Here is a 14,450-nt window from a genome sequence, read left to right as displayed (position 1 = left end):
TAGTTTCCCAGAGTCATGCCCCTGGAGGTCCTCTGAGATTCCCACAGGGTCCAGGCCAGGGGAACAATCCTTTCCTTCCACAGGAGCTCCTGGAGGCTTAGTGCCTGGTGGGCCAGGCTTTGGCCCAGGAGCAGTCGGCATCCCAGGAGTTGGAGTCCCAGGTGTTGGGGTCCCAGGTGTTGGAGTCCCTGGTGTTGGAGTCCCAGGTGTTGGAGTCCCTGGTGTTGGAGTCCCAGGTGTTGGAGTCCCAGGTGTTGGGGTCCCAGGTGTTGGAGTCCCAGGTATTGGGGGTCCGGGCATCATGGGTGGACCAGGTGAGCTTGGCTCTGAGAGTGTGTGTGTGTGTGTGTGTGTGTGTGTGTGTGTGTGTGTGTGTGTGTGTGTGTAAGAGAGAGATGTTGAAATTATTGCCAAGACTTTTGTATTCTCCCTGACACCTCCCCACTCTATCCTCTTCTCTCCACACCCTTGGTCATCTTCTCTCCCTTGGGATATAACCACCTCCTAATTAACTATGGCCAGCATCATCTTGAATTCCCCTTTTGGCTGTCAGTGTGCTCCTGGGGGCAGGAACCATGTCTTTTTCATCTCTGTGTTCCCAGCCCTTAGCTGAATATGTGCTCAGTAAATGGTTCATAGATGGGTGGGTAGGTAGATGGGTGGATAGATGGATGGGGGCATGGATGGGCAGAGGGACAGCTAGGGAGGTAAGTGAATGGCCATGTGGATGAGTAGGCAAATTGATGGATGAGAGAGTGGGTGGTAGGTGGATGAAGGGACAGATACAAGGATGGGTGCTTACATGGATGGATAGATAGATATAGGTAAAATGGTGGATGGTGAGATAAATGGGTAAATGGAAAGAGAGATGAACAGGCAGGTGGGGGACAAGATAAGTGGTTAGAAGGATGGATGGATGGATGGATGGATGGATGGATGGATGGATGGATGGATAAGCACGTGGGTAGATGAGCAGATGAATGGGTGGGTAGAAGGCAAACACAAAATGGATGGGGAACTTCCCTGGCGGTCCAGTAGTTAAGACTCTGTGCTCCCAATGTGGGGGGTGAGGGTTTGATCCCTGGTCGGGGAACAAAGATCCCACGTGCCGTGGGGCGCTGCGAAAAAAAGAAAATCAAAATAGTTGGTATCTAGATGAATGGATAGATAGACAGATGGATGGATAAATTCGTGTGTGGGTGGACAGAGAGATAAGTGGTTGAGTGGGTAGACTGAGGTCCAAAGATAGACAAATGGACAGCCATATGGGAAGGTCAGCAGATGGATGAATGGGTGGCTGTACAGACAGATGGACAGATGGGTTGATGGAGATACGTATGGGTAAATGGATGGACAACTCTGTGTTGGCTCAACAGATAGAAAGAAGATGGACTGAAAGACAGATGGGTGGACAGAGGGATATATATAGCGCATCTCTGCTCCATTCTCTCCTGAGCATTTGTGTTTCCCTTGGTCTCTCCAGGGGCTGTGTCACCAGCTGCAGCTGCTAAAGCAGCAGCCAAAGCAGCCAAATACGGTGAGTCCTGTGCTGATAGCTCCGCCCCACCCTATTATGGCCTTTACTTGCCAGAGCTAAAGGACCGTCATCTTCTAGTCCCTGTTGTACAGCCCAGAGAAGGGGAGTGACTTGCCCAGGGTCACACAGCAAGTCACTGGCAGAGCTGGGACTTAGCCCTGTTGGGCCCCAGGACTATGTCTCCCCCAGTTGTCTCCCACCATGAGGCCAAGGGACTGGGTGATAGGAGAGTCCCAGTACAGCATTCCCAGTGGAGACAGTGTCCCTGACCCTCCCTGCTCTGGCCAGGACCCTCTCAGAGGAGCCCAAGCCTGGCTGGGGATAGGGGACCTGTACGCAGTCTTTCCATCTTCAACAAAGAGGCCCTTCCCCAAGCGCTCAGAGAAGAGAGGGGCTGGAGACACACTGGGGGGTGTCAGTAGGGAGGAAGTTGGTGGGGGACCCAGGTATCTCATGGTTTCCTGTCCTTCATGGACCAGACTTGGGGGAAGCTCGCATCCTCTTCTCCAGTCCAGCATCCCCCAGAGCTCTTCCCAGTCTCTTCTCACTGAGATCGTTTTCCACTTGCTTCTCTTCTCTCTGCAGGGGTCAGAGGCGGAGTGGGAGTTGGAGGTATTCCCACTTTCGGCGTTGGTGCTGGGGGCTTTCCTGGTTACGGTGTCGGAGTCGGAGGTGTTCCTGGGGCTGGCATTTCCCGTGAGCCTTAGTTCCATGCAGGGGAAACAGGGAAGGGGCGGGGGCTTGGGGGATGGGGGTGGGAGAGGGTAGACTGGGCTTCGCCGAGCTCAGGGAGGAGTTGGGGGACAGCGCAGGGAGGGTCTCCAGTGCCTTTGGGGCAGGAGCGCTGTCAGCACAGCCTGGCTGAGAGCCAGCAAGGTTTCTGAGTCTTTCTTTCTCGGCTCCTCATAGCTGCAGCCCAGGCAGCCGCCGCCAAGGCAGCCAAGATCGGTAAGTGCCCCAGCCCTGCCTGTCCTCACGCCCAGGGCCACGCCCTCCCCTCCTCCCCACCGCAGCCCTGCTCTCCTGCAGGGCCCAGGCTCAAAGCTCAGAGCAGTTCTCCAACACGAGGGCAGAGCAACCTCACACTAGGGCCTCCAGGGCTGAAATATCCTGGGTCAAGGTCGGAAGCCCCTGGGCCCATCTTCCAAAGCCACAGTGAAGTTTTCTGCGCTTTTCAATTGCGCACCATTAGGATCATTGGTGCCTGCCTTATCACCCCCAGACCAGCGAGTTAAAGGTGCCAGTCCATACACAACCATTATGCCATTATGCAACCCCTACCTCCACCCTCTGCTCCCCCAAGAAGGGGCACTTCAAGGGCAGAGCTGGATGCTCTTCACCCCTCCAGGTGCTGCAGGGCTGGTGCCAGGTGTCGGTGTGCCAGGCGCTGAAGTGGTACCAGGTGAGCTGTGTCCCCAACCCAGACATGGGTTTGGCTTATCTCATAGAAGGGGCCCTGGAGGTGGCCTATGTCAAGTGTACCATTTTACAGATGACAAGACTGAGCCCAGAGACAAGGGTAGAGACAAAGCAATTTCCCTTAGTTTGGAGGGAAGAGCCCACATGGGATTCCAGATTGCTGAGTGAACCCGGCAAGTCCCCTACCTGCCCCAGGGACGCTCAGGATGTCAGCCCAATAGGCAGTGGAACTCTGCTCTACCAGGGTTGGGGGCCCTCATTCACCCGTCACGGGGCCTTTCTGGTTTCTGATCAGGTGGGAGGGCCTGTGTCAGCCTTTGTTTTCCAGGCACTCTTTCTCCAAGGGGAGGAGATTAAGAATTACAATGAGATTAATTTACAGCCTTCCTTGATTGTTTTTTTCCCACCAGATTTCTCTTCTGCATTTCTCCTTTCTGGGAGGAAATTCCCCTTTTGAGCTTCCCTCCAAGAAATGTGGCGCTTCCTCTAATAGTTTTGGATACAGGCGTGATTAGGATTTTTAAAAACTAACATTACCTTCAGCAGAAAGCTCCAGAAATCTTTTAGACTGAGGTTTAGGAGAGACAGCTTCGGGCTGCCCTCCACCATGGGCAGAGCTAGAAGGCCACAGTCTCAGAACTGCTTCTCAGGGAAGGGACGTGCCCAGGACGGCTGGTGGGCCATCTGAGAGTGGGCCTCCCTCACGCTGGGTTTCCTGGGTGAGGGGACAGTTCCCTAGAGGTGGTCTCTGAGAAGCCTTTCCACCGTGGAGGGTGGGTAAGAGGGGGAAGGGGTGCTGGGAACCACTCCTCACTCTTCACATCTCCAGGGGCAGGGATCCAGGCAGCTGCAGCTGCCAAAGCAGCCGCCAAAGCAGCCCAGTTTGGTAAGTGAGCCCCCTGCCAGTCCTGTCTTCGATCCTCAGCCTAGAGCACTGCTCTCTTGTGTCCCTGCCTTGGGGTCTGGCAGACCCCCCTCCTTAGGCTGTCATGTTCTGGGCGTGGGCCTTCCTCACAGCTTTTGGCCCAACTGACCACTTTGAGGGGTGTGGATGAAGTTTCTGATTAGGAAGGCAAAGTGAGAACAGGTTCTGGCGAGCCCTCCAGGACACACCTCCTACCCTTCCCAAAGCCACTGCTGCCTTCCAGTCCAGCTGGGGCCTTGCCCTGCTTCTGGAACAAATGCTGGGTTCTTCTGGGCTCCCACCTACCCCAAGGGACAGCCATGTTCTTGCTCCCTGACAAGATTCTCCATGTCCTGCTTCATCTGAGGGCCACCCTGGCAACCCCAGGTTCCCATACTTTCCTGAATATGGCATAGCGAAACAGCTCACTTTAGAGCCAGAGAAATCTTAACTTCAGGTCTGCTGTCCCCCAAACTCACATATGACAAACAACTCTTTTTTGTAAAACTATCATTTGCTGAGGTAATCATTACACCAGCCTTATGAAATTGGTACTCTTATGCCCATTTCACAGATGTGGAAACTGAGGCTCCAAGAGCCTAAGAAAATTGCCCATAGTCACACAGCTAAATGGTGGCCGAGCTGAGCTTGGAAGCCAGTCCTGCCTGTCTTGCAGAGCTCCCTTTACTACATAAGTCTGCCTCCATCACCCTCAGGAGTCTCAAAGGGGCCCTTGTGATTCCAAAGTTTAAGAACTCCTGATCCTGCCCAGACCTCATATTAGGGATGAAGAAGCTGAGGCCCATCAAGGGAAAGTAATTTGTCCAAGGTCACACAGCAAGTCTGTGCCCGGCTAAGGACCCAGGGCTCCTGACCTCCAGCCCGCTGCTCTTTCCATTAGCTTCTGCCCTCCTTGATCAGGACTTGGTTAAGGATGAGCTCTTCTCTGTCTTGCAGGGTTAGGCCCGGGTGTCGGTCTGGGTCCTGGAGTCGGCGTGGGTCCCGGTGTTGGCATTGGCCCCGGTGGTATCATAGGTAAGCAGTGTGAGCAAGTGGGCCTGAGGGGCCTCTGAATGCTCCATGGGTGCCGTCCTTGAACGCCCTCTCTCTCCTCCCAGGAGCAGGGGCCCCAGCTGCAGCCAAAGCCGCTGCTAAGGCGGCCGCCAAAGCCCAGTTCCGTGAGTGCCCTGCCTGCCTTCTCTCCTCACCCAACAAGCTCAGGCCTGGCCCAGCGTGACCCAAGCCTAAACTGGACCCCAGGACATGCCATATCTCAGGCCCGCCCTGCAGCCTCGTGAGGCCCCCAAGGCGGCAGACAGAGGGATTGGAAGTGCAGATTTGGCCTGAGGGAGACCCGGGTTCGAGTCCTGAGCCACACACTAGCTGAGTGACCTCTGAGTTTTCTGTCCTCCCGTGTGGGTACCGATGGCACCTGTCACAGAGGCTTGTTAGGAGAATCAAATGAGTTCATCCAAAAGGGAGGAACAGGAGGTTAGGCTGAAAAGGGCAGTGGTGTCCAGAGTGTGTCTCCCTGAATGCCAGCCTGGGGAAGGGCTGGACTTGGTGGTCAATGAGAGTTTTAGGAAGACCATTCTGGTGGCAGCGCAGAGGGCAAATTAAGGGGGTCTGGGCCCCTTCCTTGGGGCCTGACTCAGCTCCCTGAGCCGGACACCCCCAAAAGGGCCTGTTCCCTGCCTGCTGCCGCCACCCCACTCCCCATCTCCCCCAGGGGCTGCCGCTGGGCTTCCTGCCGGCGTTCCCGGATTTGCAGCCGGTGTTGGAGTTCCTGGACTTGGAGTTGGTGTTGGTGTTCCTGGATTTGGGGCAGGTGCAGGTGAGGGGCCTTCTAGGTGCTGAACAGAAACGCCCCTGACCTCAGAGGAGGGAGACCTCTCCTCCCAGCACGTCCCCTCCACTCAGAGGTGTGCAATAAATTCCCCATTAGGTTCTCCTGAGCAGTTAGAGACAACTGGGGTAACAGATGCGGGCAGGCCAGGCGAAGGGTCCTCTTCTGCCAGATTTCAGAGTTTCTGTCTCCTCAGTGGAAGGGTGCCAGGGCTCCAAACTGAGAAGAAGCCCACCATCCAAGGAAGGAGGCTGGAGGTCCCTGGGGTCAGTGGTGTGGGTGGGCTAGCCCGGCTCCCCTTCAGCAGTGTGCTGTGGCAAGGGGGCCACTAGGAACTCTAGCTCTTCATCTACTAGTTACTGAGCCTGCTCTATGTCCAGCCTCAGGCAGACCATGCCGGGCCTAGAGGAGACGGGAGGGGACAGATGGAAGGAGGAGGCACAGTTCAGCCCTCAAGCGCCCCCAGATCAGACTGGTAGAGGCACAGTTAGACACTGAAGCTCTGTACTTGGCTGGGTGAGCTCCTGGCTGCAGAGCCACAGCTTCAGGGCTTTGAGAGAAGCAAAGAAGGCTGAGGAAGTCAAGGAGGGCTCCCTGGAGGAAGCAGAATCCCCAGGCACAGAGCTCAGCTGCTGACCACCCCACTTTTCCTTTTGCCCTTTTCCGCAGTACCTGGAGCCCTGGCCGCAGCTAAAGCTGCCAAGTATGGTGAGTGCACCCCACGCACCATCCCCGATGGCACCTGGTCACCCAGCTCCCCTCTCCCTGGGCCAGGGCCCAATGCCTGGAGCCTACAGCGCAGGGCTGGGATGGTCAGGATGGAAAAAGGCAGCTTCTAGGAAGCATTAATGATGGTTCAGCAGACTCTGGTTCCTGCCCACTAAATGCCTAGCATGCCTCCAGCCCCAGGACAACCAAAACCGCCCTTCACATTTCCAGCCCCCCTGGGGGCAGTTTCACTTTGGTGAGGACCATGGTCCCTAAGACCCCTCAGGCCCTGACAGTTTCATGGGGCCCAAGGCCAGGGAGGGGCCAGGGCTGCTGTCCCAGCAAAGCCAGGACTCCTCATCTGGGCCCCCGCCTCCCTGTCAGCATGACTGTGCCCGCCTCGAGCCACAAGGACGTGGCAGACCTGCCCTCCCCCCACACTTGGCACTCGGGCAGCCCCGCCTGGCCAGATCCACACCGTCTATGTCCCCCTGCATTCCAGGCCTCCTGGGATCTGGGCTGGGGCCTCCGCCAGGGAACTGCCAACCAGGCCTGGCCGGTCCACGTGGGGCCAGTTTCCACCTCGGAAAATCCCAGCTTCCTCAGCCCCCACCCACGGCGGGCCTGATGACCCACCGGCTCTGCTGGCCTGAGTTCGGCAGCCATTGCCAGGGAAACAGAGCAGTTAAGGGCTCTGGCTCCGAAGTCATTTCCTGCCCATGAAACCTTGAACACATTGCTTAACCACTGCTGTGCCTCAGTTTTCTCATCTGCGAAATGGGGCTAATAGTACCTACATTTCCTGCTGCTCGGAGCAGTCTGATAAGTGTGACACACGGACCATGAGTGTCCCCGAGGGTCCCCCTGAAGCGCTAGCTATAACTCCTGCTGCTGCTGCTTCTGGCAGCTCTGTACTGGACAGTGGTTCACACTCAGAGGTCCTTTCACTCTTCAAATACCTATAGGTGAGCAGGAGTAAGGATCATCATCTCTTTTATAGAGATGCAACTCTGCGGCTCAGAGAGGTGACAGCTATGATGAGTGGAGAAACCAGATTCAAACCCAGGGCTGTCAGAACCTGAGACTAGTCCTCCACCCTTGGCAGCCTGTGGCCACAGCCACCACTGTGACCACCTGCAGGTCCCAGCACCAGCCCGGGAGGAAGGAGAGGAGACAGGCAGGCTGAGGCTCAAGGAGTGTGCCCTTGCCCAATGGGTCAGGGCAGAACCGGACCTCAGACCCGGGTGTCTGGTTATGGACTTCTGTCCAATACTCCTTCCACTAGGTCACATGGCCTCAGCCACCTGTCTACTTGCCTAGTAGCCCTGGGGCCGGGAGACCCCGTCCTTCAGAAAGGGGAGGATTGACTTTTTGTCCTCTCTCCACAGGAGCAGGAGGGGTCGGGGCCCTTGGAGAGGTTGGAGATCTTGGCGGAGCCGGTGTCCCAGGTGGTGTGGCAGGTGAGTTGAAACCCCAGGACAGGCTGGTAATTGAGGGAGACTGACCCACGGAGAGTCCCTCCCTGAGCCCCCTCTGTGTCCCCAGGAGTCGGACCTGATGCTGTGGCTGCTGCCGCCAAAGCTGCTGCCAAAGCCGCCCAATTTGGTGAGCACAGGCTTGAGGCGGGGGCTGCCGCCAGGTTTCTAGGATTTGACGGGAGGGGAGGGGTTCTGACCACGCACTGTGGAGCGCATATTCCCTGACCTGTCCCTGAGGCCCTCAGGGGCATCGTCTCCCAGGGCCCGGCCCACCTACTGGCCCCACTAGCCCTCCAAGGTCCTGGGGGCTCAGGCTCCACCTGGGTCCTGGGGTGATCTCCGCACCCCACCGCGGACAGACCAGCTGCTCTCACTTGCGGGGATTAATGTACAGCTCTCTCCTCAGGGCTGGGGGGAGTCGGTGGGCTCGGAGTCGGAGGACTTGGAGTTGGAGGGCTTGGAGTTGTCCCAGGGGCTGGGGGCCTTGGAGGTAAGGGGTACTCTGGAATCAGTGAGTGCATGGCCGTCCCCTTCTCTGGGCTCCTGCAGCATTTGCAGGAGCCTGAGCAGGCTTGGTGAAGGCTGCCCCTTGCAGTTGGGTGTCCCAGTCCTCTCCCTCTCTTTCAATTCACCCAACTACCTCAAGTGGGAGTTCACTAGGATAGTGATGGTTATGCCCACTTTCCAGAGAAGAAAAGCAAAGCTTGGAGGGAAATTACTTTCCCAAAGTCTCTGCCATCATGGTGGACCTTATGTTAACATTTCTCTCTCTCTTGGGTCATCATTGTGTCTCCCTACCTGACCTGGCCTGAAGTCTCTTACCCCGTGTACTCCACAAGACTGGCCACACAGTAGGAGCTTAATAAAGACTTCTGGAAAGATGGACAGATGAAGGTGGGGTGGAGGGATGGTGGAAGGATGAGTCAGTAGGCTGATGGCAGATCGGTGAGCAGGTCAGGAGGAGGACATGACTTGGGGAGGGAGGAGATATTCCTGAGCCCTCATGCGCCCCATCTCCCCAGGTGTGTCCCCAGCTGCAGCTGCTAAAGCAGCCAAATATGGTGAGTTGCTCCCGATGCCTCCCCCTGCCCAGGCCTGCAGGCTGCTTATACCCCACCCCCACTGCCCTGTCCCCGCCCCGGTGCAGGCCTCAGTCCTGCTCACAATACCCCTGAAGGCCCATCCAGGAGATCCCTGACCCCAGACCCCAGAGGGGATGCTCAGGGTCCCTTAAACTGTGGCTCGTCCTCACCCCCATCTGCCCTCTTCTCAGGTGCCGCTGGCCTTGGAGGTTTCCTAGGCGCCGCCAGGCCATTCCCAATTGGAGGTAGGGACCACCTCTGCTGTGAAATCCTCAGCTCTGCCCAGCCCTGGAGGAGGCCTGGCTGCCTAGCAGCTGGGACTCTGAAGCTGCATCTGGCACAGGGACACAGAGAGAGGGTGGAGGGGACAGTCCAGAAAAGGAGGCATCCTGGGCAGAGGGGCAGGCCTCAGGGTCAGGTGGACACATGTGCCTCAGACACCAGGCGGATGAGCTGAGGCTATGGAGCTGCATCCCAGGATGCCAGGAGGGGACCAGCTGTGTTAAGAAAGCTGCTTTGGGGCCTCCCTGGTGGCGCAGTGGTTGGGAGTCCGCCTGCCGATGCAGGGGATGCGGGTTCGTGCCCCGGTCTGGGAGGATCCCATATGCCGCGGAGCGGCTGGGCCCGTGAGCCATGGCTGCTGAGCCTGCGCGTCCGGAGCCTGTGCTCCGCAGCGGGAGAGGCCGCAGCAGTGAGAGGCCCGCATACCACAAAAAAAAAAAAAAAAAAAAAAAAAGAAAGCTGCTTTGGCAGTGGGGAGGGGGCAGCGGGAGGAGGTGGTCCTAGTCAGAGAGGCAATAGGTGGCAAGGCTGGGGTGGGCCCTGCCCCCCACCAACCCCAAACCCCTCCTGCAGGTGTCGCAGCAAGGCCTGGCTTCGGACTGTCTCCTATTTTCCCAGGTATGACCAGGCTCCCCTGCCCTGGGCCCCATCCTTCCTCCTTCCCTGGTTCATCTCCTGCTCAGAAGGGCTGAGCCAGGACCCGAAAGGTACCCCAGGCCCTCAGATTGCACAGAGTTGGGTTTCCCCTTCTCCTCTCCCTCCCATGCCAGGCCAGGGAGCATCAGCTCTTCCAACACGCCACGTTCATATGAGGCAAACTGAGGTTCAGAGAGTGCCAGGGACACGTTCAAGGTCACACAGTCACTGGTAGAGGCAGAGCCAAGGGCTTCCAACAGCCAAGCCCAGAACTTGGCCCCTCTCAGACAAAGCCCAGGCTGTCCGGGAGGGCTTGGTGGGCACCCCAGAGGTGGGCACACTCACAACCCCTCTCCTTGCCTTGTAGGTGGCGGAGCCGGGGGTCTGGGAGTTGGTGGTGAGTCTATCATAAGAACAAGGGGCCCCATTTCAAGCAGGGCCCTGAGCTCCTTCGCAGGGCGGGGGTCGATCCTGCTGAGGGAGCGGCTAGTGCAGCCATGGCCCTGGGCTGGTCCTCTGGCGTGGGGACCCGAGGGAGAATCACAGAAGCTGAAGTCAGCCCTGGGATGTGGGGATAGGGGGACCCCGATTCCTGGGGCTCCCAGCCAGGCACTCGACTGGGCACCAGGAGTGAGACAGGGACCTGGGTCAGCCCGGGTCTTAGGGTCTAACCAGAGAGGTTGACAAGGTCCCATAGAAAAGGAAATAAACTGTAGGGAAAGAACAAGGCCTGTTCAAGCAGGTGGTCAGGGAGGCTGAGCCTGGAGCCTGTCAGTGGGGGTAAGGCTGCCCCTGGGAAGCGTGGCCAGGGTCTGTCTGTGGTGGGAGAAGGCGCCGCAGAGCTGCTCAGTCCTCCACAGGCATCAGGCCATCTGCAAGGAGCGAGGTTGGACAGGAGGGTCGGGCCGGAGTCAGAGAGGCCTTTGGAACCCGCTGCTACAAGATGGAGGCGCGTGGAGGGGCGGGGGGAGGCGGTGTCTGGGAGAGGAGGGAAGGCCTGGCCTCCTCCCCAATCCCCGCGTTCCCTCCACAGGCAAACCTCCCAAGCTCTACGGAGGGGCCCTGGGAGCCCTGGGATACCCAGGTGAGTAGAGACTCAGCCCCTGGAAGTGGGCGGGGGGTGAGGGGGTGGGTGTCGGGCAGAGGCGGAGTGATGGGGCCCGTCAGCCTGGGAGAGAGGGCAGCACGTCAGACGAGGCCTGGCAGGGAGTGGGGAGGCTGGGGCAGAGCTGGACACCTTACCCACCCCTTCTTCTACCTGCGACACAGACACGCAGAGCTGAGAGGGGGCCCAGGACCCTCCAGGCTCATCCAGGCCAGGCCTGGCCGCCCCTCCCTCCCTGGTACCCACACCCGTCCCTGCGGGAGGAGCGAGGGGATGGGAGGGGCAGAGAAGGAGAGAGAGGATGGAGGCGACAACAAAGGGAGCCCCGGAGTCAGGGGATCGGAGGGGCGGACCCGGCAGGGTGGGCAGAGGCGGCCCAGAGCCACACCCTTGCTCCAAGATGCAGATGTGTCTCTGGCAGTGTGTGGGGTGGGGTCTGATCACCACCCCCCAGGCATCTCCCAAAGGTGCCCAAAAGAGACCCAGAGAAGCCCCAGCTCTGCTCCTGTGCCCAGCTCAGGCTGCGGATCCCCTTCCCCCCACCCCCCCATCCCCCGCCACCTGCTTCCCACTGAGCAGATGAGACAGCCCAGGCCAGGGCAGGGAGAGGCAGAGGCAAGAGCAGCCTGACCTCATCCAGGACGCCCAGCTCTCAGTCAGGCACCAGCTGGTGCCTATGGCCCTGTCACACAAGCTTTCTTTTTGTTGGCTTTCTTTCCCAACAAACACCCTGGGTAAGCTTCACAGAGAGAGAGAGAGAGAAAAAGATGGTGCTCGCTGCCACCAGGTGGCAGTAAGGAGCCACATCCAGCTCCCCCAGGGCTAGGCGCTACCCCAGGCCCTACTACCAGACTTCGGCACCTTGATGATTTGAAATAAGGTTAACCAATCAGACCCTCCGCCCGAGAGGGCAGGGGTCCTGCTACCACCCACCTGCCCAGTGGGAGTTTGTACAGCCGAAGAGCTCAGAGAGTAGCCTGGGGTCGTGTCCAGGCTTCCCGTGGCTTCTTGGAGCCTCTGTTCCCCGCTGTGATGATGTGGGTGTTAAGAGCAGCTTGGAGTTGGGGGGTGGGGGTGGACGAGGGCTTGAGAAGCAACCAAGACTGACGCTTGCGTGTGCCGCCCCGCACCCAGGTGGGGCCTGCCTGGGGAAATCCTGTGGCCGGAAGAGAAAGTGAGCTTCCCAGGACCCCTGACTCACGACCTCATCAACGTTGGTGCTACTGCTTGGTGGAGAATGTAAACCCTTTGTGACCCCCCCCATCCCATGCCCCCTCCTAAGTTCCCACCCCAGGAGGGAACAGGGCAGGCAGGGTGGCCTTGGAAATCCACAGGGCAAGGAAACAAGAGAGTGGTGGCCAGGTGGGCTCCTGGAAGCCCCCTCCTTCAGAGGCAAGGGGTGGGTGGGCTTGGCCCCTGCCCCCACCCCCTTCCCACCCAGGAGCTCTCCCTCCACACACTCCATCTCCAGGGGAACTTGGTGCTACGTACTGGTGCTCTCATTCTCCCTGCGGGGAGGGAGGAGGCAAGGGCAGCCCCTCAGGGAACCCCTTCCCTGGGGCTCCTCTGAAGATGGTGCAGACACTTCCTGGGCAGTCTCACCTCCCCCTGCCCACCAGGACCCACCTCTGGCTGCAGTCCAGCTGGTACCCAAGCATCGAAACCCTCAAGCTGGATTCGGTCACACATCTCTTGGCCCCCTTGGCTCCCTCTCCCCTACCAATCACTATTCCCCATGTCTGGGGCACCTTCAGGTCAGAAGATTCCCCCCATTGGGAATAGCCCTCTTGCTCTTGTGGAATTCATCCGCCCATATGCCCATCCGTCCATCCGTCCTGGTCCCCATTTGGCTGCCCGGCACCGCTAGCTGGCTGGGCGCCCCTACCATCAACTCGATTAACCTGTCATGGCAGCCTGTGCCCTGCCTCTGCCCCACCACACACACCCCTACGTAGGGGCCCCGAGCCCAGGTTGTGAGGAGCTGTCCCGACTGGGGCAGCAGGAATCTCCCCCCCAAACTGGGTCTCCCCCCACGCAGTACTGTATCCCCGGTCCCCCCCCTGGAGCCACTGTACTTCAAAGCATTTCCCCCCCTGCCCCGCCCATCTCTTTGTGTCTCGCTGTGATAGATCAATAAATATTTTATTTTTTGTCCTGGATGTTTGGGGATTATTTTTGATTGTTGCTGTTCTCCTTTGGTTTTATTTTTGTGGTTTATGGGAAAAAAAAAAAACAACGTTTTTTGTTTTTTTTTTTCTGACCTGGGGAGCTACATCCCCAGTAGAAGATTCATTTTAATCACTTTGGTATAACTCTGAGTGAAACACACATTTTTTTTTTTAAATAAGAAAAGAGAATTAACTGCTTCAGAAAAGACTAATAAATGAAAACCTTTGAAAGGAAACTATGTCTTGGCCTCCTCTGTAATCCCTCATCTGCCTTCAGCTCCTGGTCCGGGTAGGGAACAGGGCTCGGCCTTGGGGAAGCTGTTCAAAATGTATTTAGGGGGCTGCCAATCGCCTGCCATTGGCTTCTGGTGAATTAATCCTTCTCCTAGTTCAGCCTGTCCTTTAATAATGATAATCCCTTTGTAGGGGAAGCAGAGCGGCCAGCCCTACACATGTCCACCCACAGTGGGTCTCATTCCTCTGAGGATGTGGGTTCACCCACCCAGACACTCCTTCCCCAGCCCTCACCCCTTAGGCCCAAACCCTTGGCCTCTAGATGCTGAGAGTACAGCTGGACAGATGGAGGGAACAAAAATGACCCTTCTGTCCAGACCAAACCCTTGGCCTTGGTGAACAGCCTTGCAGAGAGAAAAGAAATGGCCCGACCTAAGAAAAACAGATGGATGTTTCCCTCCTAAACACCCCCTTTAAGGAAGACTCACTGTCACACATGGCCACTAGGGCACCACTTTACTTCTTTACAAAACAAAGCAAATGACACTCTGCAAGTGGCCACAGGAGACTCAGTACTACCCTTGGATGCACCAATTCCCTAGGGTCGTCCCCCTCCCCTCAGGGCTACAAATCCACAGAGCATGGGGATGTGCCCCCCTGGAGCCCACAACTCCCTTCTAGAGCACACTCTTGGGTACCAGATTCTGGAATTTCCTCCCCAGACCACCAAGTCCACTTCCAGGGCCCACATGGCCTCATGTGTGCATCCGTCCTCCTGAGAGCGAACCCCATGGCCAGTGGGCACTCGTGGAGGCCAGAAGGATGGCGAGGGAGCTGTTTGTTGGGAGTGCGGGTGGAGTCTGCCGTGCAGACGGCAGCAGACAGGCAGTATGGGTATCCGTGCACCTGCGCACAAGGACCCTGTGGAAAGAGCAAGGGGGTGGGGCGATGCTCAGGGACAGCTTCCCAGAGGACAGCAGAGCACAGGAAGCAATCTACCAGGCAGAGAATAGAGCAGAGAGTAGGGAGGGTCAGGCCTTTCAAGTAGGAA

At 57.8% G+C, this 14,450-nt stretch overlaps 1 protein-coding gene across 1 annotated transcript in view; it reads left to right on the top strand.

The window, feature by feature from the left end:
- The window catches only part of ELN (elastin), a gene marked incomplete at its 5' end in the record, with an annotated part of 32,409 nt that extends 19,253 nt beyond the window's left edge, over positions 1-13,156 (top strand). The window contains 19 exons of the mRNA XM_079719051.1: positions 84-314; positions 1,484-1,537; positions 2,123-2,233; positions 2,447-2,485; positions 2,886-2,939; positions 3,786-3,842; positions 4,824-4,895; positions 4,979-5,038; positions 5,590-5,694; positions 6,376-6,414; positions 7,803-7,874; positions 7,960-8,019; positions 8,299-8,382; positions 8,915-8,953; positions 9,166-9,219; positions 9,830-9,874; positions 10,260-10,289; positions 10,926-10,976; positions 12,132-13,156. Of these exons, the coding sequence (XP_079575177.1) occupies positions 84-314; positions 1,484-1,537; positions 2,123-2,233; positions 2,447-2,485; positions 2,886-2,939; positions 3,786-3,842; positions 4,824-4,895; positions 4,979-5,038; positions 5,590-5,694; positions 6,376-6,414; positions 7,803-7,874; positions 7,960-8,019; positions 8,299-8,382; positions 8,915-8,953; positions 9,166-9,219; positions 9,830-9,874; positions 10,260-10,289; positions 10,926-10,976; positions 12,132-12,175 (1,301 nt within the window). The 3' untranslated portion in view covers positions 12,176-13,156. The remainder of the gene's footprint in view (positions 1-83; positions 315-1,483; positions 1,538-2,122; positions 2,234-2,446; positions 2,486-2,885; positions 2,940-3,785; positions 3,843-4,823; positions 4,896-4,978; positions 5,039-5,589; positions 5,695-6,375; positions 6,415-7,802; positions 7,875-7,959; positions 8,020-8,298; positions 8,383-8,914; positions 8,954-9,165; positions 9,220-9,829; positions 9,875-10,259; positions 10,290-10,925; positions 10,977-12,131) is intronic.
- Between the last annotated feature and the right edge of the window lie 1,294 nt (positions 13,157-14,450).

Source organism: Hyperoodon ampullatus (assembly GCF_949752795.1).
Source record: "Hyperoodon ampullatus genome assembly, chromosome: 14".
NCBI classification, from domain to species: Eukaryota; Metazoa; Chordata; class Mammalia; order Artiodactyla; family Ziphiidae; genus Hyperoodon; species Hyperoodon ampullatus.
Note: the sequence above shows the minus strand (reverse complement) of the source record. Positions and strands in the feature narration are given on the sequence as shown.